A 22,428-nucleotide genomic window follows, 5' to 3' on the forward strand; every position below is an offset into this window, starting at 1 on the left:
GACAATGTGCCTGATCCATAATCTATTTGGTTTAATTGTATGCTTTGTACTCTGAGCGACTTCATGTTAGAATCTCTAATTACATTTTCTGAATCATTTGAAAGAAGGCTTGTTGCAGTTTATTTCTACATGTTTGACCCAGGTTGTCATACTGCTACACTCCTAACTGCACTGATTGATCAAATTAAAAGTCATGTTGTTTTTATATGTTTGACCAAGCTTTTTGTCAACTCAGCAATGTTTTTCTGTATCAGAGCAGTAATGGCTCCTACTAAATCTCAGATATTGATATCGGTATAGAAAGTGAACAAAGTGGATTGCTGCGTCCAGAAACTAACATATGTTTTCTCCCCGCAAATCTTTTGTTTCGACCAGTTTGCATGTTTAAAAACAAAAACTTTTACAAATTCTTTGCAAAAGGCCCAATCAAGTTGAATCACAGTCCTTTTTCACCATTTTGTATGCGGGACAAAAAGGTTTCATGTTGGTCCCATCAGACCAGAAAGCCTTCTTCCACATGTCAGTGGTGCCCTCTGCATGGCTTGTGGCAAACTGCAAACAAGACTTTCTATTCTTCTTAGGACTCTTCCATAAAGGTTACGCCTCTAGTGCCAATAGTTGTCCAGTTTTGTCTGCAAGAATCAGTAAAGTGTTTGAAAGTCTTCAAATTAAAGTACTTTTCTGTGTGGTACGCCATCACAAGTAGAAGACGTGGCCACCAGAAGCAACACAGAGCTTGGATGAATACAAGCTGGAATTCAGATGAACATACTTTAATGGAGTTCTTTTTGGGGGTTTTTTGTTTTTCAGTCAAAGAATAAAGCAGAAAGGAAACTGTTTTCTACAAGCATTGTTTTCACGGTGCGCACTGTTGTTGTGGTGGAGCTGAGATCTGTTCGCTTCCCATCGGCCCAACAGATAAGAAAAGTCTAGTGATAGATAACTTTCACCAGAAGGAAATTGGCAGGACGCAATAAAGGATCAAAGGGCATTTAGCAGGGTTAAAAACTGGCCCGCTGCCAAACAACTTTTCAAAGCCAGTTGAATCCTGGCCGATATTTGCTTGGAGTCGGTCGACGCTTGTCGTTTTCTGTTAATCCAGCCAGTTTTTGGAAAAAATTTAATAAAAATAAATCCATCACTGAGTCTCAGTAGGTAGATTTTGGCTATAAGCCCAAATACTCAGCGCTCTGATCTTTGTTACTTTCTTATAGTGAAAGTTTTATGACACACTTTTCCACCAGGCTGGGGAAGAACAAACATCCTGGAAAGAATCACGAGTCAGCCCAGGATCAGAGGCTCCTCCTCTCACAGATTGTATCAGAATTTGGAATAACACTGGATTTTTCCAGAAAAACAAAAGCATTCGGAGCATTTCACTTTTTTTGATATTTTGTAATGTTCCAGCTTTAACTCAAACTGCATTAGAATCTCTGTCAGCCATTTTGAGATATCTCCAGATTATCCAATCAGATCAAAGTGTGGACTCCAGCTCGGCCACTCCAGGATGTTCAGAGTGGTTCTGAATGTCACGTCAAAAAGAACAGTATTTATGTTAACGGGAAAAAGTTACAAAAAAAAAAAAAAAGAGAGGAAACCAAGACATTGAAATAACTGAAATGAAACAGATTTATTGCATAAACAATGTCTGCAAAGAACTTCCATCACCTTCCACAGAGCAGGGAAAGTGAGAAATGTTAAGGTTTCCACAAAGAACTTTCATCTGTCCACACTGTCACCCATACCTCACCTCAGTACTATACCAAGTAAAAAAAAACAAACCCCCAAAAACAAACAAAAAAACAATCTATTATTCGCTCACTGGCTGATCCATTAGCTCCTGGGTGTTAAAATCCCTCTCAACTCCAACAGAACAGAACGAAACTGAGAAACTGCAGCGTTGCTTCCTGATGTCACTGTTAGCATTTGGCACTTACACGTGCTCCATTAGAACCCGTGAGTCGAGATTGAAAAAGCAATAATGACAATGATAATAATAATTTTAAAAAAACCCTGTGAAAATAGAAACAGAAATTTGGAGGGTGAAAATTTCTCTCCGAACCCAACCTCAAAACTTGATTTGCCAGCTAACGCATAAAACTGCAGTATTAAAAGCCATATTTGGACTAATGGTAGTTTATTTCTCTCTGTTAAAGAGTATGCTGAAGCAGGATAATCAATTTGATCAATAAACACAACAAATATTCTTTCACAGTATGCGTTTCATACAGGAAGATTATTGGAGGCGCGCTGCCTCCAACCTCACTTTCCTGTGTGAGTAATCATTGGTTTCCGGCTAAATAAGTGGGAACAAATTAAAGATTTATAAGATATCTCTCACATAAATTATTTCGGACATTTTGAGATTGGAGCTATCAGTTGTGAGCGACATATTAACCCAAAAAAAAGATACTATAGACTATTTCTTTGCGTTTTTTGACGTCATTCCAAAATTTTACTTCTAATTCAAATGGAACGAAACATAAAAAAATCCTGTGCTGATAAATAAACACACAAAAACACACATCTGCTGCACGTGTGCAGGAATATGAGGTGAATGTATTTTCTAATCTCTTTCACAGGCTGACATAAAAATCTAGACTGGGACATTTTCTTTCTTTTTTTTTTCAAATCTGGACAAACAAAAATTTCTTCACATTTGGAAATTTCTTTGTACTAGCAGCAACAAAAAGGCAAATAAAACAAAACAAATAAAAAACAAGACTGCAGTCAGTGAGCTTTAAAAAATTTTTTAAACAAGGCCCATGTTTGGACGATTTTTAAATTAGGTTGAGAGCTTTTCCTTAAACAGTTCTGTATTATCATTTAGTGGTCAGAATGTATAGCAATAGAAACATCATGAACTCAACTACAATGTTAATAAAATACTTATTTTGATTAGTGTTTGTAGGGAAAAATTTTTAGGAGTGCACTGATTTCCTTGATTTTGGGAGATCGGCCGATACTCACAAGCAAAGCCTGATCTTGTCTACCTCTTCAAAAGGCCTGAAAATGTGGCTAATATTTAGCCACATTTCAGATAAAAACCAATCTGGATCGGCCAAAATTGTAATGGGCAGGTCAGATTATTTTAAAATATTGCCGGTCGTTGATCGGCCAGAAAACTGCAACCGGTGCATCCCTAGAAAACTTAAATGGTTTCAAAGAGCAACTCTCGTCAAATCAAATTTATTTTAATCACATTTAGATAATCTCATCAATAAAATTTGCTTTTCAGTGTCAATTTTACAAAACTGTGAATGATTGAGACTTAAATCTAGACTTAAAAAAAAAAACAACAGCAAAAGAAATGGGACAAGAATGGGTCGTCGTCAAACTAAGCCCAATAACAACATACAGTAGAATCAACATACATATTAAGATAAATTCATATATTAGCTAAATATAATATATACAAATAGAATTCATAGTATCTGACAGTAGTTGACAAGATGAAAAGAGACGTAAAACTTCAGTCTCTCTCTGTGGTTCCTGGTGTGCGTGCGCCATCATTTCAGTCTCACGGTACGACCTCTGCTGACCTCTGCGTGTCATTATCTGACCTTTAGCTCCGCTATCTGCCCTCAAAGTCAATCTGGATTGGCTCAGCTGTGGAGGAGTGACGGGGTAAACACAGGTTGCAGGCAGGGTAACCTGAGAGGTTCATGACTACAGCCAAGTAACGGGAAGAAGATTACTTCGGAAGCGAATACCTCTGAAATCACCTGGAACTACTTTAGAAATACGACCCTGTGAATCTGCAGGCTCGGCGCCAAACGCGTTTTGAATCGGCAAGGCAAGGATCTGGCGCGGGAACGGGGGGATGCTTAACCTGAGTCCGTTCTCATGCACGCAAGAAGAGGGAAGCCGGAAGTGATCGAGAATGTGGTGAATTTGGTCTGTACAGCGGAGGAGGGGGAAGACTGACGAGGACCGCAGACCTCCTAAAAAAAAAAAAAAAATCAGAAAACAGATAAAAAGGGCGAGACGATGACAAAGACGGCGAAGGTGCGGCTCCCGTCGCGAACGGCCCTCCTCTGGCCCACGTCACATGGTTCTGCTGTACTGTATGCCGGTTTTGGAGGCGATGTTGGACCAGGGAAGCAGAGAGCGCAGCAGCGACTGGGCCTGGCGGTACAGCCTCTGTGGGATGGAGCAGGGGCTCAGGCTGGCCAGGGTGGAGCCGATGTGCTGAATGTAGTCAGTGGAACGCAGGGTTAAGAAAAACTCACAATATTACAAGGATTCTTATTTATGTACTTCCAGTGGCTTTAATGTCTTGGCAGGTTTGCAGTTGTGCCAATGACAGTAGTTAGCAGAAGCTAATGCTAAAGTGCTAACTTCCAATCTAACCAGTTTGCCACAACTCCTGAGAACAATCTTAATTTTGACAAACTTTACAAGTTACATAAAGCTCTCAGATATTGTAGTCATGTTTGTATCTAGCTCCCTGCTGAATGTATAACTTTATTGAGGAGGTGGGGACAAAGATTATGAGGAGAGGAAGTGAATTGCTGCGAAAACACCCACATCAAAATATCGTCTTAAGACGATAAGCAAAACGTCAACACAGATGTCAGATTTATGGTGGAAATCAGGTGCGTTAAATATTTTCAAAGTTAGCAAGAGCACTAAGCTGAAAATTAGCTCCATTATTAGCAGATTAGCAAAAGTACGCCCACCACTACTAAAATCCTAAGAAAACTCACCTTATTTGGACATTTTAATGTGAGAAAATGTAAACGAAGCAAAACAAATTCAACACTGAAACCAATCACTTTGCCTCATTTTGGCTCCAACAAAAGGATATAATATTGTCCAGGGTGGATGACCGCCGTTAATGTAGAGCACATATGTGAACCCGTCTTTGAGGACGCCCCGTATGGAGTAGTAGTAGGGAAGGTAGTGGTGCTGCCTGAAGTCCCTGTTCTCATAGAAGTGGATGGCAGTGTTGTTGGTGGTGAGGACGTGCAGGTAGATGGCCTTGCAGTGGTCCTGAGCGGTCGTCGAGATGTGCTCCTTCAGACTGTCCAGCAGTAGAGAGCCTGGAGGGTCACAGGGGAACAAGGACAGCTTGACCAAGAAACTGATTTCATTCCACTTCTGGGTAAATTGCACAATATCGCTACCTCCGCACAAGAGCAATCAGCAATAACAGGAGAACGGACAAAGTTATCCGTTCTAGCAGATAACTCTGTGTCAAAGCAGTTTGACACAGAGAGAATGTCACGTCTTCAGTAACAAACTCTGACTGTGGATGGCAGAAGCCAGCGAAGGCACGGGAGAAAGTCAGATGGTCAGATGAGACCATTAGAGAACATTCCATTTGGCACATTAGAAGGAAGAGGAAAGACGAGTACGATCGTCTGTCACTGGATTTTGGCTCTGGCAATGGGCCGTGGCCGAGTGGTTCAGCATGAAGATGACCTGAAAAACAGCCAGGATAACGAAGGAGAGGCTCCATAAGGAGGACTTCACGGTTCTGGAGCGCCCCAGCCAGTCAGTCTCTAGTACCGAACCCAATAGAAAATCATTCGACGGAGCTGAAACTCTCTGTTTCCCAGCAACAGGCCCGGGACCCTAAAGACCTGGAGAATTGCTTGGAGAACTGGGACCAAATCCCTGCTGCAGTGAGTAAGAATTAATAATTAAAGGGGCAGTGTTATAAAAAATCTGTCTTTTTGTGCTTGTTATAATTTTTTTCTCTCTCCACAAACAAACCTGAAGTGTTGCTTTGATTCTTTCATGCATGTTTGAGAAAACCTTTAATCTCCCATGGCAGCCATTCGGCTGTGCAAAACGCCAGGAGGGACACAGCTCCGCCTTCAAGGCGTAGCTCCTCCTCCCCTACTCATCCCTGTCAGACCAGCAGGCAGCAATTAGCATCTGCTGAGCTCATTATAGCAGCTACTTCTGAGTGCTAAACTGGCAACAACTTTGTTAAAGGGTTCATAGAGAGGCCATGTTGTAGTGACTTCCTGAAGGCAGAATTTCAGAAAGAGCAGGAGTTTTTAAAGAGACAATTTGAAGGTGTGAAATTACAAAGTCAAATTTTATTAAGTTATATTTGATACAACGCATTTTATAACAACTGACGTTATCTGATTGTGATATATTATTATTCTATGCACCTGGAAAACCTATAGTACTGCGCCGTTATTAAAAATCATTCAATGTAATTTTCTGGTTTTGCTACTTTTTCTACGGTTTTTCTTAATGGCCGAAAACCTGAAATGCTGGCAGTGTATCAAATACTTACAATTCCACCCGGTACTTTTGTGCAAAATTTCAAAAAATGTACAGTTGGCAGGAATAGTACTCTACCATTTGCCCTGCATTGTGGATGCTAAATTAAAAAAACAGAAGCAATGGACAGGACATCATTTTAGCGGTTTTGCATTTCCTTTTAAGGGATGAATAATTTTCTAACAATCTGACAACAGAAATAAAAAATGACTGTTTCATTAAATAGAAATGAACTGTAGGTAACTTTAATAGAACATGGAACTGCAACATTATAAATTCAAGAACGCTTAAAAGCACAAACACAATATTTGCATGCATCCAACTTGAATAACAAAACATTACCTCCACAGAGATTGGATTGGGATTTATTTTGAAATTGCAATGTGTCTGTACTGTTTATCTATCAAGACAGTCTAAATTGGTCTTCCATTTACTATCAACCTCAGGTTCAACCAAGAACTCTTAACAAAACTCATAAAAACCAGCAGCTTCGATTTAGAAAATAAATAGTTTGTGGAAGCAGTTGTACCTATGCCATGTTTCCTGAACTCTTTGACCACTCCCAGGCTGAGGATGTAGGCGACCTGTGTCTCCACAGGAAAACTGGAAGCCAGGATGTCTCCATCCTAAGACACAGAAAAGATCATTAGAGAACTTATTTAAATTGTCAAGTATTTGTATTAATACCCTAAACATGTTTTGAGTTTTCTCTCTCAGCATGACGCATACTGGACCTCTGTCTACGCAAACTAGCCGCAGGAAGGCAAATTCTACAGATGCAAATAATTCCTGATGGAAATTAGGGAGAAGAACGTGGCCTAAGCGAGCGAAGCAGATTTTTAAGTCTGTACTCGACACAGTTTTGTTCTCACCATGCATGTTGTCTTTCATTCAGACTAAAGACTCTCTCAGTCAGAGAGGGTTTATCTAATTAACACACTAAAAACAGACCATCTGACTCTTTAGACACGCGGCTGGAAGAGTCACACCTGTTCACAACATTTCCACAGAGAACAGGTTGAAACTGCTCATTCCGGCCGCGCTTTTGCTCAATCAGCGCCACCGGACCGACTCACCTCCTTGTGCACTTTGGTCCGGCTTTTGATCTCGGCCACGATCATTCCCACGATGTTTCCTCTGAAGGTGGCAGCGAGGGAGAAGAACTTCTTGTTGGAGGTGATATCTTGATACCATGAGTCTGGGTACCTGGAAACAAATGCCACACAGAATGACAGATGCAAAAAAACACATCCACATCCTTTGGAGCATTTTTCCGCCATTTGTAACAACCACAAACTTCAAGGTGAACACAAATACAAATAGTACTTTTCAGCTTTTGGGTCGTAGAATTTTATTAACTTTTTTTTTTTGAAAACCAAGTATCATTTCCCTTCCACTTTACAGTTTTAAAATACCTTGTCTGTTCATTACATCAAATCCAAACAATTCTGTGAACAAAATGTGACATAATAATTTGAATAATTAAGTCAGCACAGCGGTGGGCACCGCTAGCTAAAAAATAAGTTCCTTTAGCAATAAACCACTATTCACAAACATTCATTTTCTAAAAATGAACCACCACAGTATTTAGTGAAAGCTAATTCTGAGCACCACACCAACACAGTATTTAGCAGAAGCAACTGCAAAAGCGCTACACCAACACGCTGTTCACTGGAAGCTAATGCTAAACTGTGACACTAACACAATATTTAGTGGAAGTCAAAGTTAAACCTAAAGCGCTACATTAACAGTATGTAGAGAAAGCTAACCAATACAATAGTTAATGGAAGCTATTACTAAACTAGTACTAAACATGACATTTAGAAAAAACTAATATCAAAGCACTACTTCAATGTGATGTTTAGCAGAAGCTAATGGTAAAGCACTAACTTCAATTCCAATTATATCTACACTTGAAAGACTACCGCTCTCGAGCATCAATTTAATTTTTGACCTTATTTTTAATAACGCCCTTTGATGTTGCATTTATGTTTGTACCTTTTTCTCAACTGGTTGTACTTTAGTTTGTTTTTGCATGTTTGTTCTTTATAGTAAAGTTGTTGGGGGGCAAGAAGGGGAGAGAACGGGAAGAAAGGAAATGGAACTGAGGCATAAGCAGTCTTACCCCACTTCAGAATTAGAGCCTAAATATAAATGTCTTACCACTTAAAGAATAGAACTGAAGGTGAATTAGTGCTTTAGAATTTATATGGAAAATTTAATTTAGGGGATGTTAATTGCACTAAACTTGTCCAAAGTCAGCAAAGGTGCTAAGCTAAAAACTAGCCGCACTATTAGTGGTTCAGCAAGAGTGTGCTCATTATTGCTCATCGATTGGAATAAAGTCCACAGTAACTTCAGTCTCTATATGTAGATATGAAATAGCCAAAATCAAAAATATACAATATACCTTTTTTTAACAATACACTTATTGGGGAAAAAAGCTCAGAAAAATCTCTTCAAATGTAATTTTTATTTATATCATTAGAGCACTTTGGACTACTAAGCAAACAAATGTTCACTTGTTTTGCAGAATGTGAACCATCTGTGCAAATAAAGGTAAATAACAGATTCTCTAATTCTTGGTGGTATTTTCATGCTTCATTATTCAACATTTTGATGTGAAACAGTGACACTTCAAAATTGTTCACTTAGTGTGTTCTATAACTTTGTGTTTGTGTGTGTGTGTGTGTTTTTTTATGACGTAAAGCACTTTGAACTGCCTTGTCGCTTAATCAGTCAAGTTGCGAATCAAACTTGACTGATGGATTCGCAGAGAAGTTCAGAAATGGTGAAGCTTACTCGATGGGGAACCAGTCGCCACACAGTAGTTTGACATTCTCTATGTCATCGTGACAGAGGAAGCGGAGCTGGACTTCACTGAGAGCTGTGGGAGGCACCACGTCACTCATTCACACCTGCAGAGGTCAACACACACCACAGGGAGGTTTAGTCAGACTGCATTTACAGCTTCAGGATGCCTGACGGTCACACATCAATCGCTTCCAAATATTAACCGCTTGAAGTTGCGGGTTAGAGGGAGTGTTTGTGTCAATCGAGATTGTTTGACTATGCTGCTTTATCAGAATAAAAAGTGTAAAATGTGGATCCAACAAGTCTTGTCATTTCTTTTTTATTAAATTGTGGACCAGAAGTTGCACAGTTTGTTACATGTGAGATACATTTGCCTTAGCTATATGGCAACGAGCACAGGTTTCACTGACTGTAGGAGAAATCCTTGAGAGTCTGGCTCTACTGTCATGAATCCTATGAAGGACCTTGAACTGAATTAGTCCAAGTCGAGCGCATGATGTTGACCCATTCACTCCACGTAATCCGTGATTCCAAGTCTCATCAGAGATGTGTATTCCAAGTTCTTCTGACCATTCTGCTCTGATCTCATTGAGATTTACTGTATTGAGTGATGAGATGCTATTATATATTTTGGAGATGAGTCCCCTATATTGTGCTGGAGTTTGCAAAATGATGTCTATTCCTCCCTTTGGGAGTAAATTTGGAAAGCAGGGACTAATGTCACGAACAAAGTCACAAATCTGGAGATATCGAAATAGGGAGGAACGCTGTAAACTAAATTTAGAGGAAATAGCATCAAAGGTAGTGAAAATACCATCTATATAAAGTCATTATATAGCATTATGCCAGGCCCTTTGATTTTGGATCACAATCAAAGGGCTGATGGAAGAATTTTTGCTCTTGCTTTTGAACTTTCAAATAGTTATTATACTTTCACAAATGGGAGAAGCTGAACAGCATCTCTAAAGCTCAAATAATTCCAGAACTTTGACCCCAAATTGTACAGGAAGTGAACAGGAAGAGGAGCGGCTAAAGCTAACGAGGTCAGTTAGCATTGATGGTCAACGACTGATGACGTCATTCATTACATGCTACTGTGGAATATCTTCTCTGCTCCCCAGAAAGTGAGCTGTTGTAATGTCATGACAGTCATACAGCAATGACCTTCAGTCAGAGGCCTCTTCCGATTCGCCTCAAGACTGACTGCTACCGGATGATTTTTGAAGATAATGGGGTGATATACGTTACAGCATTTAATTTCCTTTTGGGATAAATGAAACATGCTTTTTAAATGAATACAAGCAATGGTGAGGTTGATTTATTTGCTTTCTCTCCTGATCCTCTTTAACGTGCCCCCGGATGGAGCCGCGGATGTTTATCACACTGTCCCAACCCGCTGCGAGCATCATGAACTTCTGGCTGAGCTCAGAGCAGGACAGGTGATGCAGGGAGGGCTGAACAGTTTCCATTTGTCATTGAGATAAAACTCTTCGATAAAAACCACAAAATGCACATGAGCTACGCGGGAAGCCAACCAACGCGCAGCAAAACAACGCCTCATTTTCCAAGGAAGCCCAAATGTCTTCCAGCTTCCATACAGGCTAACCCCAAGCTAGCGCTCGGTGGCTAAGCTAACTCACCTCGTTTCAAACAGTCGCACCCGGAGGAAAGTGGAGCAGCGCCGAGTTCCCGGGCTATCAGTCGGTTCTGTCACTACTTCGGACACACCATGGCAACACCCCGGCTGGTTTCCGGCCCTCAAAGTCGCCTCATTCCTGAGCAACTCGAACGCGAGTTGGACAACAACTGGATGTTTTCTTCCTGTTTGTAACCTGACAGGCGAGGCTTCTTCTTCTATGGCCCGGTTAGACCGGAACGCACGTTTACTGGCACTTTACTGCCACACGGTGACTTGAAGTGTTGACTGCGCTTTAAAAAAAAATGTAAGAGACAATGCTTTTCTAGCGTCACTGTAAGTGTGCGAGCTCTTTCTTTCCTCAACATGAAGGCAGTCCTGAACAAGTTCTTTTGTCTCCTTTCCGTTCTCTCATCCTCTCGTCCCGAGCCTGGCTCTGCTTCTGCTGCAGTTTTCTTCCTGTTGTTAAACGGCTGCTACATGCTGGTCCAGCAGCCTGCAGCTGTCAGGCTTGAAATTGTCAAAATTCATTGCTACCAACACTGATAGATGCAGAAAATGACAATTATTACATCAGATTTAATTACATTTTTTTTATCCGTCAGAACAGAATTAAAAACAAGCAAATACATACTTTGACAGCAGGGGAAAAAATTATATGGGATATAGGATGAAGTAAAAATTATATATTTCTGATGAACAACTTTCATTTTGTTGGGTCCAGGTGTTTTACAGGCTTTGGGGGCATCAATCCAAGCAGATTTGTTTTGAGACTGAAATTTTCACAGGTACTTGAGCTTCATCTTTTGTCTAGACCAACAAGCAAGTCATCCAGCTGTTGAAGCTCAACATTTATTTTCTGCTTCCTGTATCTCAAAATCCAAGATCATCAAAGGATCTCGGGGGACATGTGTGTCCATGGCGATGGATTTCAGAAGCTCTTCATCTCACCTGATCTGTCTTGTCACATTCGTAAAGAACATAGACAAGTGGACTTTGGTTGTGCTGATGCAAGTTTGACTTGCCTTTAAGCCTTGATGCATACACACAATTCAGTAAAATCACAGTGGTAGCATTACAATCAGTCATTCAGCTGGAAAACTGACAAAACCTTGATTTAAGTCCAAGTCAACAAGCTAGCTAATGAAAAAAAAGCTACTTAACTTAAAAATTATCCAATGTAATTTTCTTTTATGTTATATATATATATATATATATATATATATATATATATATATATATATATATATATATATATATATATATATATATATATATATATATATATATAAATAAATAAATATATATACATATATAATGAAAATTACAGACCTCTCCATGCTTCATAAGAGGGAAAACCTCAAATATCGACTGAGAATGAATTCAAAAAGCGACTCTGCAAATACAATAACAGCCAAATGGGAGGAGTGTTGATTTTGGCAAGAAAGTCAAGAAGCTGTGGATGGGAGGTAGCAGAAATTTTCCATCACTCATAACCCCAAATAAACTTGATCAGAAACGGCCAACAGCTGCTGCCTTCCCAATTCCCACTTTTACCCAACGATAAATGAACATATTTAGGGAAGGTGAACTGATAGGGAAAGTTCAACACGTTCAAGTATTTCATAAAAACTACTAAAAATGTTGTTGAAAAATATCCTTTTAGAACAAACTCTGAAATCCCAGTCTCCAGTTCAGTGACTGCAGGATGATATGAAGTCCTTTTGTACTTTTTTGTGTTTGACTTAAAATCCAAAAGTGTCTTTATAAATGAACGGTTACCTTAATGATCTCGTGGGTTTTATTTGTTACTGTATGACATTTAAGGCCTTAAATGTCATATAGCAACTGTAACACAAACACTGTTTCAATGGGCAAAAACATTTCCGTCCACACACAGGAACAAGGAGGTGGCAGCATTATACTGTGGGATATCTATTGTTCAGCATAGGTAGAAATAGTAGGTTTATTATTAATATCCATTTCCAACAAAAAATTAAAATAACAAGTGACTGCCACACATGTTCAAATGAAATATTACACATTGTTTATTGGTGAGAAAGTAAAAAAACGAGGTATTTATTTTTAAACATTATTTTATTTTTTATATTTTGGCCGACAAGCACTTTTAAGTTAAATATTTTGGCTCACGGTTTGAACGTCTCTGGTTAAGATCAAAATAAAAGTATGTGTAACAATGGCCCAGTCAAAGTAACATGGTACAGGGCCCAGAATACAAAAGTCAAACATGGTTGTCACATTTTTATGTGCAAGAATTTCAGAAACTATAAATCTGACACCGATATGCAATTATTTTCTTGGTCTATACCAAAAGTCAGTGAGCTTTACAACAGATTAGAGCCGTAAACGATACATGGGAAAAATTAGCTAATTTATCCTCGATTATTAAAAATGTCTGATTTTAAAATGAAAGAAAAACATGTTTATTTTTGTTGTTACGTTTTAAAACAAAGAAAATTATCAAACTTTTTCACACAAGTGGAATGAACACAATTTTCCAATGAAGCTTTTTTCTTAAAAAAAATATTTTTTAAAACTTTTTTCAAAACAATATTTCTTACACTACTAGTATTATTTGTAAAAATGATCTGGATATATCACATGAAAACAGCTAGCTTGTTCTATTGCCTTTACATCTTAATAATGATAATAATTATTATAAATTTTATTTGTATGGCCCTTTTGTAAACACTCAAGACACTTTGCAGAAATCAAGTCACAACGAGAAGAAGTTATTAAGTTGTTATTAAGTTATTAAGATCCACAGTGGATGATATGGATCCACTCCAGGTTGCCCACCTGGAAACTTCATAAAAACTGAGGTTTGTTGATGTGATCAAATGTAAATAGGTTCAGGGGACATCAGTGCAACTGTTGCAGTCTAAAATGGACCTTGAATTGTAATAATGAAAGAAAACCTGAGCAACCTTCACAACCCACCTCCTGTCATCTCTCCTCCCAGCATGCCTCCGTCACATGGAGCAGCAGGTAAACAAAACCCCCTGAAGCGGGACGTTATCACTGTTCCTATAAAAGCCCTGGGGGCCGGAACAAGCCAGGCTTTGTGTCCACGGCTGACTTTCTTCTTCTTCTTCTTCTTCTTCTCCCTGAACAGGTACGCACTTCTTGGCTTTATTTACAATTCGACGGCTGTTTGCTCTCCGTGGAAACCGGATAACGCGTCACATCACAGGCATAATATTTAGCTGGTTTTTATAAAAAAATAAATAAATAAATAAATAAATAAATAAATAAATAAATAAATAAATAAATAAATAAATAAATAAAAGGCATGAGGTGAAATAAAAATAAAAAAAGCAGAATATGACATTAAAGGTTCCGGTGCCTGCGCGCGCCGCTGTGGGTGATGGCGCAGGTGTTCCCAGGCTTCACATTCCCACACCGAAACCGGTCTTTCTGTTTTTCTGAGACATTTAATCCCCTGGTAAAAAATGTCCCAAAAGCCTCAGAATTACCACAACTTTTGTTGCTGTAGGAATAATGCGCAGGAAACCAGTTTTGTGTTAATTTGATGTATTTTTCCCGAAGTAGCTTAATTATGTTTAAAATCTTGTTATATGTCAAAGTAGCTTTGATCCTATGCCGTCTGGTGTTGCCTTTATCAGGAGCCCAAAACTTTCCATATCCTTCACCATACAATAAGCCAGAGGTGAGGAGCAGTAGCTACATTTACTCAGTTAGCTCTACTTGAGTAACTTTGTGGTAAAAAAAAAAAAAAAAAAGTTACTCAACTTTTTGAATAACTATATATTATATAGTTGATCAAAATATATTTTTTATATATTTTTTATTATATATATAATTTATTTATTTTTTGGTATTTTTGTAGTATTTTTAGAGCAATGGACACAAAGTTGACATTTCTTCCAATAATTATTACAGTTTATGGACTGAAAGCCAATTAATAATTGTTTGATTTGCTGAAAAGACGAGTATATAACGACCTCTGGATGATATCAGTTCCACATGCTTCTGTTAAATGAGACTTTTTCCACATTAAGGTTGAACGTCTGTGGCACCGGGATGCACGCGCTATGCTCCGTGGGGCTCTTTGTTGGCCTGCTGCATCTGTCCTCCAGTCTCCTGCTGGGAGCCTTTAACATCAAGACATTTGGGGAGACAAAGGCATCCAACACCACGCTGATGGACGTCATCAGCACGGTCTGCTTTTCATGTGTTTAAATGTTTTTGGTTTTTTTTACTGTTGTTTGTAAAACAGGCGAGGTAGGGAACAGGTTTTTCAGAGGGTTTGGTTTGTTTGACACAGATCAGTGTGAAAACGAACCGCAGCAGCTAAAACTTTAACAAATGTTACATCTTTGGCCCCCAATCAAACTGAGTCTACCAGATTAAAATATGTAAGCACATATTCAGACTTCACAAGATAATTGAACTAATTTAGATCTATAAAACCAGCAGAATGAAAATAATCAGTTTTGCTGTGTGACCCCGCTTCAGATCGTTCATCGATACGACGTCATTTTGATCCAGGAGGTCAGAGATAGCGACCTGTCGGCAACCAAAAAACTCATGGAACACGTCAACAAGTTCGACACATTCGTACCCAGCTCACACTGCATGACATGTTGTACTTTTTCTATCCCTTTGTGAAAGAGAGGAGCAATATGTTGTGGTTTTAATGTGTATGTGTGTGTTTTCCGTAGAGGTTCTTCTCAGTTCAGCTACATTGTGAGTGAGCCCCTGGGCCGCAGCACCTACACCGAGAGATACCTCTTCCTGTACAGGTACAACGAGCCAAAACACACTGTTTACATGCTTTCATGTTGAAGAATGTGAACAGTAGGTCTGCTGTTAAAAATCATTTGTTCACCTTACAAAGCTTTGTGTAGTGGAAGGTTGAAATGTTGCTAGCTTAATGAAGGATGACCAAAGTTTTTGCACCTCAAGTTGAAATAGAAAATTTATTCTTTCCAAATAAAAACACTTTTTAAATTATTATTATTGGGAATTCTTCTGATTTCACTTGCTCAGTAATAAATTACATACACAATATTTTGATGCAGCAAAGGAGAAAATAATATATTGTTGGATTGAAAAAGGGTCTCAGGTGTTAAGGGTGTAGAGTTTTCTGCCTCTTTGGATTAAATTTTTTATAGTTTGTTGGGTAAAATGTTTTTAATCCATTGTGGCCCTACTTCCTTTTAGGTTAAATTAAGGGGCAAAACAACACGGCTGATAAACATGCTTTGTGTAGTCGCTAACTCTTTACGTATTAGAAGAAATCTATTATGTAGATCTCAACTTAAAAAGTGAGACAATTTTAGGCAAACCAACAAGTGTCAAAATTTGTACAGAAATACAAGCATAATTTATTTAAGTCATCAAAGTTGATTTGGTGGTTTGTTACATTTTATTTGTGCAAGAAAATAATGCATTTGAACCGTCTCTCTGCAGGCAGGCGAGTGTTTCTGTGGTTAAAAGCTACACCTATGATGATGGCTGTGAGTCCTGTGGAACAGACACTTTTATGAGAGAACCTTTCGTCGTCATGTTCTCTTCTAAATACACCGGTAAGCTTCACAGAGGCTGTGGGAACTTTCCTGCTTTTTGCCAATGATTGCTTTGCAAAAGTGTTAAACCATCACTAGTTTCAATTAGTTTTCTCTCTAAGGAACCAGACTTTTATGTTCTCCTTTACTGTGGTCATGATGTCTTTGAAAGTCATTTTATCATCATTCTGCTTTCTTTTTTCATATTGAATCCAGTGTTAACATCAAATTGTTCTTGTTTTATCTCGTTTTGCGGTCTCAAGAGACAGGGTCCACTGGACCCCACAAGCTTTTTGCAATGTGCGCAGGTCCGGCGGAGTCATAAATACATCGTAAATAAAATCTTAAGGCATTGTCTTCACATATATTATTGAAAATCAAAAGTTGATTGCAGTAAAAAGCACTTCCGGAAACACTGGAATTTGTTGTTTACACATTTTTAGAAATTGCAGCAAAATTTACCACCTCCCATCAGTTTTTCACAGTTCTTCATGCTATAATTAGCAATATCACTATATTTAATTTGGATTTTCAAGAAAACAAAACATTGGAATTGTTTTACACAAATGTCAAGGAAATGGAAATATCGGACATCTGGGAAACTCCAGTCACGACCTTGTTTTTCTGTGCTCAAAATGTTCAGAATATAAATCCCTTTTTCAGAGATGTCATGGAAAGAAAAGGACTGTGAGGACGTGGTCAAAGACAACTGAAGAAATCCTGTTGTTATGGGTTGTTATGAGGCTACTGATTGGATTTCTCTTTGCCAGCCACACATCAATGCCAAGACTGAGTGTGTGACTGACCCAACACAACAAGACTCAAAAAACTACATATATGATGCTAAATTTCATGACAAACTGTATTCCCTGTGATTAACATGTTTACGACAGACTTGCATTTTTATTCATTTAAGACTTTTTAAGGCCGTATTTATAGAGACATGAATGTAAGATTTTTTTAAAGGATGTGTGGACTCTCCTGGTCTTTCATAAAGGTTAGGTTTGGATAGTGTTCTACTACTAGTCAATATTACTCCGTAGCAGATCGTCCAGAGTTACTCTGAGCCTCTTGACAGCCTGTCCGATTATTGCTGACCACGCTCAGGCCTTTAACAGCTGCTCTGATTGTTTTGCAGCATTGCCCAGCTTCACTCTGATCCCCCAGCACACCTCTCCGGATTTTGCTGTGGTGGAGACGAATGCCCTGTATGATGTGGTGACGGACGTCCGCACCCGTTGGAACACCAATGTGAATAAACTGAAAGTAAAAACATGGTGAGAACGCTGAAAATCATAAAGCAACGTTAACCCTTCGCCCTCTCCATGCAGAACATTGTACTGCTGGGGGACTTCAACGCAGGATGTAACTATGTGAGTGGCTCTGACTGGGATCAGATCCGCCTGTTCACAGACAAGAGCTTCCACTGGTTGATCCCCAGTACGGCTGATACCACCGTCTCTCACACTAACTGCCCTTATGACAGGTACGTCCACACTCATACACTACACACAACTACACACACACATGCATACGTCAACTCCACTATCTTCCCACTCGTCCTTCTGTTTCTTGCAGAATCGTGGTCACAGCAGACATGTTGAAGGGAGTGGTGTACAGCAGCGCTCAGGTTTATGACTTCATGGCTGACCTGAGGCTCAGTCATAGCCTGGTAAAAACCAGTCTACTTTAATAAAACAGTGATTTTCTTGGCCTTAGGTTTTGGGTTGGTCACTGTCATAGTGACTAGGGGGTCACAGATGAAAGTTTTCCATCAGCCCAATAACTCTACACATCACATTCTGATCTAATACTTAAAATGCTGTAGTTTAGTTTCATAAAGTAGCAACTAAAAAGCAAACTGTAGATAATTTGTAGATGGTTATCAAGCTGCACTCAGTGCCATCATGTAGTATCTCTGTAAAGTCTCCACACGTTTGTAAAACGCCAGGTTTTTGCAATGTAAAACAATGACACTATGATAAATTATACAATTTTTCCACAAATGTTGCTTTTATTCTGCAAAAAATAAATGCCGAATTGTTTGCCAAGAGGTAACAAAGGAGCACGAGGCCGTCACTGTACAAACCAGTAATTAGAAAAACTAGACTTTCTTTCTAAGTCACTGAAACACAAATCAGAAATTGGTCAAAATAAGCGAGAAGTCTGCTTCTACACCTGCAGGAAGAGAAAAAAATACCCCAAGAGAACTGAGAAACCATACCGACAACATATACATTTATATCACATTAAAATGAGGTGGTGAAATGATTCATTTTACAGCGTGAGTCACTGCATTTGGATGGTTCGAATTGAGTGTTTTGATGTGGAAGCTGGACTGACGTTTGCTCCGTCTCTTTCTCCCCCAGGCGCTGGCGGTCAGCGACCATTTCCCGGTGGAGGTGAAACTGACCACTTCCCTCTTCTCTGCCTGAATCATGACTCCCACAACCGAGGATGATCTCATCAATCATTTCATGAAATACAAAGACCCAAATAAATCAAAATAAGTCTTCACAAACTCAGACTTTCCTGTTTCTGAAACAAAAAAAGAGGGAAAAAAACAAAAGCTTGCGGCTGTATTGCTGTGTTTTCTGTTCTGGAAAGTAAAGCTTTTTAACATTTCTTGCGCAAAATTTGCAACAAGATTGTATATATTTCAGCTTGTCATAAGAGGTGAAATGGGAATAATATTTTACATTCACAGTAAACCCAAGGGTTACACAGGCTCCGTCTATTTCCTGGCCTGTTTCAGCTGGTTAAAGGGCCAGACCAAGAAGTTTTCTCTCGTTTCTAAGAAGACAATAAAAGTGTAACTTTATGAGAACGCTACAAAACTCTTTGATAAAATAAGGAACGCTGTGACATTATAGTTGGCGTCAGTTTTACAAATAAGGAAATATTTATTTTAACACAGATCTCTGCTATGCTACAATGAGGACGGATGAACCGTCTGACTCTAACAGTAAGTTGTTTCTCCGCCATTAGCACATTTAAGCTGAGCATGACTGGCATTGCTAAAACCCTCCTTTCGTCTCTGATTAGTTTGTTTGAACAAATTTGTAAAAAAACAAAACAAAACATTGTTTATAAAAGTTTCATACAGCAGCTTTGGGTGCTAAAACACTTTCATTCACTCACTGTACAAATCCAAAGATTTATTGAGACATTTCACATTGTTTAGTGTGCAAAAAGAAGAAGAAGAAAACCTGTGAGATGGCCATGGCTTTGCTTCAGTCAAGCTACATGAATCGATGGCGGCCTCGGCTGTTAGGGTTCTTTCAAAGTAGAGGAAAAACAGGCACTTACAGGTCAAAGGCTCATCTGTCACAAAGTATCAGGAACTGGCACATTTGTCCATCACTGTTCACTCACTGCATTTTACTTTTCTACCATTTAGACTGAACTGTAGGGTATTAATATGATTTTTTTTTCAAATCAAAATGATAGGAAATCAGAGCACAAAGCAATGGTAGTGTATTTTACCTACAATAAATCCTTCAGACCTTTGCTGTATTTAATGTTTTGGGTCATTCCCATTATAACACACAAAGATGAGCTATAAAGTTCTGTGTTCAGTTTCTCTGGTGTGTGTTTGCGTGTGTGTGTGACTGTGATCCCTAGCCCTTCTTCTGTTTCAGCATCTCCATATACATGCGCAGAGACTTCTGGATGGACTCTTTTGTGATGAAGCTGACAAAGTTTTGGATGTCGGCCTCTCTGTTGGAACGCAGTTTTTCAATTGTTGGTTTCCTCATCATGGACTTGGTGATCTGTCGGGCGTGTTCTGCAGAGAAACAGAAGAACCGTTCATCCAAAACAGTTACAATTTTATTGAAAACTGTAATTGTTGTTGCAGAGTGATGTCATCTATATGACATGCCAGTTTTTAAAATTACATAAGGCTTTGAAGGTCATTTTTGGCAAAAAAAAAATAAAAAAAATAAAAAATACTGAAGCCATTTAATGTTTAATGCACGTAGCATCATATGGATTGGCAACAAAAGTGAGCCAATGGTGAATATGAATATCTAGTGACTGGCCAGCTTTTCAAGTATGCTAGTAGCTAGTTTGTTAGTGACCGCTTCGAGTCGCAGACTGCAATGAAGACGTCTGCGGCCGACTCAAACTTTTGCCTGACAGAAAATTTCTGAGGAAAAAAAAAAAAAATGAAAACAGTCCTGCCATGACATAATTAACATATTTATGGCCAACTTCATAAAAAAAAGAAAGAAAAAAAAGAATTTCAGACCTTTTATGGCTTTAATTTTAGACTTGCATGCTAAGCATGCACAGACGTCTTACGTGTACATTAATTTGCAGTTCCTGTTAGCAGGAATTCATATCAAGTCAAAGCACCACTAGTGCTTTAGTGGTGCTTACCTGGAATGGCCAACCACTTGGTCATGGTCTGAGTGGCAGCAGAGAGGACCTGGTCTTCAGGCACCAGCTGGTCCACCAGTCCTATTTTCAGGGCCTCAGCAGGCTTGTAAAGCAGCCCTAGCTCCAGAGACGTCTCTGTGTGCCGGTGGCCCACCGTGTTCACCATGGTGTCTTTAAACCTGAGATGACAGAATGGGGTGGTTTAGATCAGACGCACTAGTACCTTCTGTCAGCGCACTAAGAGAGAAAACGCCTCACCAAAATGGTGCCACTATGCCCAACAGGGTCTCGTTCAGCCCGATGCTGTAACGAGGGTTGTCCGCCATGATCCTGTAGTCGCACGTCATCGACAACAGACAGCCGCCTGCAGGACTGGAGCCCTGCGGAGGGAAACAGGATGGAGGGTGATGGGGTTTAGTGTCAGCCGACCCAGTTTCTGTCAACAGTATAGGGATCCACTCCATGAGACAGGATGAGGAAAAAAAGTATGTAAAATATAAACATGAATCCATGCTTTGTCTTTTTCGTACGTTGATGGCTGCTATGGTGACCATGTTGGAGCCATAAAGCTTCAGCCACATCTCCTGCACGGCCTTCCAGAACTCTCCGCAGCGCTCCGGGCTCTTCCCATACATCTCCATGATATCCAGGCCGGCGGAGAACACCTTGGGCTGGCTCTGGACTCAACAGAGCCACAAACACGCACATGTTCACAGAACTATTTACCAACGCCACACTGATCTGCATGGCGGCTACATCAGCAGACGCTACCGAGGTGATGATGAGGCCTCGGCAGCCTTTGTCCATCTCCAGCTTCTCCACGGTGATGCAGATCTCTGTGAGGAAGTCTAGGCTGAGGCTGTTGACCGGAGGACTCTGCATGTGCATCACGGCCACGCCTGGACACAGAGAAGAACAACAGATGCTGGACTTCAGCATGAGACATGGAGACCGTGTTTCAATGCAATCCCACATTCACGTTTATTAGATCTCGTCCAGTTTTTCGTCCTTTTGAATCAATGGGATTAATAAATGTGGGTCTAATTGATTTCATTGAGAATATGCGAGGGAAACTGGATGGCAATAAAACCACAAGTCGCACCTGCAGTTTGGTCATGATCCACCTTGAGGGTGGCTGAGCTGGAGTTGCTCCTCTGACTGATGGAGGTGGAGGTCGCACACAGCCTGTCATGACTGCAGCAGGAGAGGAGGCCTTCAGGGAAAAACAGGAAAACAAGCTGTCTGAAGACACAGGACAAGTCCAATCTGTGCTACGTTCACTGTCCAGCTCAAAGAACAGCAGAAGTTCTTCAATGCGTCAGTGAATTAAGCCAAGAAATTGATCTAAAAATGTAGGAAATACGCGCATGTCACTGTGCACTCGGAAGCCGTTTCGTTCAGCACGAAAAGCAGAACTATTCATAGGAGAATGCCAATGAAGACGCGTAAAAGTGACGACATTGTGCTGTTTTTGTCGCGTGACCTTTGCTCCACTTTCCGTCTGTCAACCAGCAAAACTAGCAGGTGCTAACAGACGGACACGTCACACCGGACAGCCGGCCAGGAAGTAAACGACAATGCTTAAAGTGACACTCATATCATAACTGCGCACAAACGGTGACAAAAGCCAAACCTGCGAAGCGTCTCTTCCCTCTCAGAGCAGCTCTCAAAGCCATCTTGAGTCTTCTTCTCCAGCACGGACAGCGGCAGCGAGTTTGTCGTGTTGAAACAGCGCCCTCCTCTGCCCGCTCTGAATAATGCAGCCGAGAAGACGCAGAAAACAGGATTATTTTCAGA

The 22,428-nt window shown here is 39.8% G+C and overlaps 3 protein-coding genes across 4 annotated transcripts; 1 reads left to right on the top strand and 2 right to left on the bottom strand.

Annotated features, from left to right (window-relative positions):
• Positions 1 to 1,611: 1,611 nt before the first annotated feature.
• Positions 1,612 to 10,898, bottom strand: nat15 (N-acetyltransferase 15 (GCN5-related, putative)). Its single transcript, XM_055036184.1, has 6 exons — positions 10,701 to 10,898; positions 9,049 to 9,164; positions 7,323 to 7,452; positions 6,776 to 6,872; positions 4,811 to 5,045; positions 1,612 to 4,204 (listed from the first exon to the last, which is right to left on the bottom strand). Exons 2-6 carry the CDS (start codon positions 9,156 to 9,158, stop codon positions 4,048 to 4,050), a joined length of 729 nt encoding a protein of 242 aa, XP_054892159.1. The 5' UTR covers positions 9,159 to 9,164; positions 10,701 to 10,898; the 3' UTR covers positions 1,612 to 4,047.
• A 2,855-nt stretch (positions 10,899 to 13,753) lies between these two features.
• On the top strand, positions 13,754 to 18,769 carry dnase1 (deoxyribonuclease I). 2 transcript variants are annotated; one of them, XM_055035850.1, is made up of 9 exons: positions 13,754 to 13,832; positions 14,740 to 14,899; positions 15,197 to 15,285; positions 15,403 to 15,483; positions 16,154 to 16,269; positions 17,387 to 17,499; positions 17,580 to 17,734; positions 17,827 to 17,920; positions 18,618 to 18,769. In XM_055035850.1, exons 2-9 carry the CDS (start codon positions 14,762 to 14,764, stop codon positions 18,681 to 18,683), a joined length of 852 nt encoding a protein of 283 aa, XP_054891825.1. In that variant the 5' UTR covers positions 13,754 to 13,832; positions 14,740 to 14,761; the 3' UTR covers positions 18,684 to 18,769. The 2 variants fall into 2 exon arrangements, with proteins under 2 accessions (XP_054891825.1, XP_054891826.1); XM_055035851.1 differs by lacking the exon at positions 17,827 to 17,920.
• Positions 18,770 to 19,127: 358 nt separating this feature from the next.
• eci1 (enoyl-CoA delta isomerase 1) lies at positions 19,128 to 22,371 on the bottom strand. Its single transcript, XM_055035849.1, has 7 exons — positions 22,265 to 22,371; positions 21,734 to 21,844; positions 21,403 to 21,530; positions 21,162 to 21,308; positions 20,890 to 21,011; positions 20,632 to 20,810; positions 19,128 to 20,035 (listed from the first exon to the last, which is right to left on the bottom strand). Exons 1-7 carry the CDS (start codon positions 22,305 to 22,307, stop codon positions 19,869 to 19,871), a joined length of 897 nt encoding a protein of 298 aa, XP_054891824.1. The 5' UTR covers positions 22,308 to 22,371; the 3' UTR covers positions 19,128 to 19,868.
• Positions 22,372 to 22,428: the final 57 nt, after the last annotated feature.

Source organism: Poeciliopsis prolifica, unplaced genomic scaffold (assembly GCF_027474105.1).
Source record: "Poeciliopsis prolifica strain line A6 unplaced genomic scaffold, Auburn_PproV2 SCAFFOLD010, whole genome shotgun sequence".
Lineage (NCBI taxonomy): Eukaryota > Metazoa > Chordata > Actinopteri > Cyprinodontiformes > Poeciliidae > Poeciliopsis > Poeciliopsis prolifica.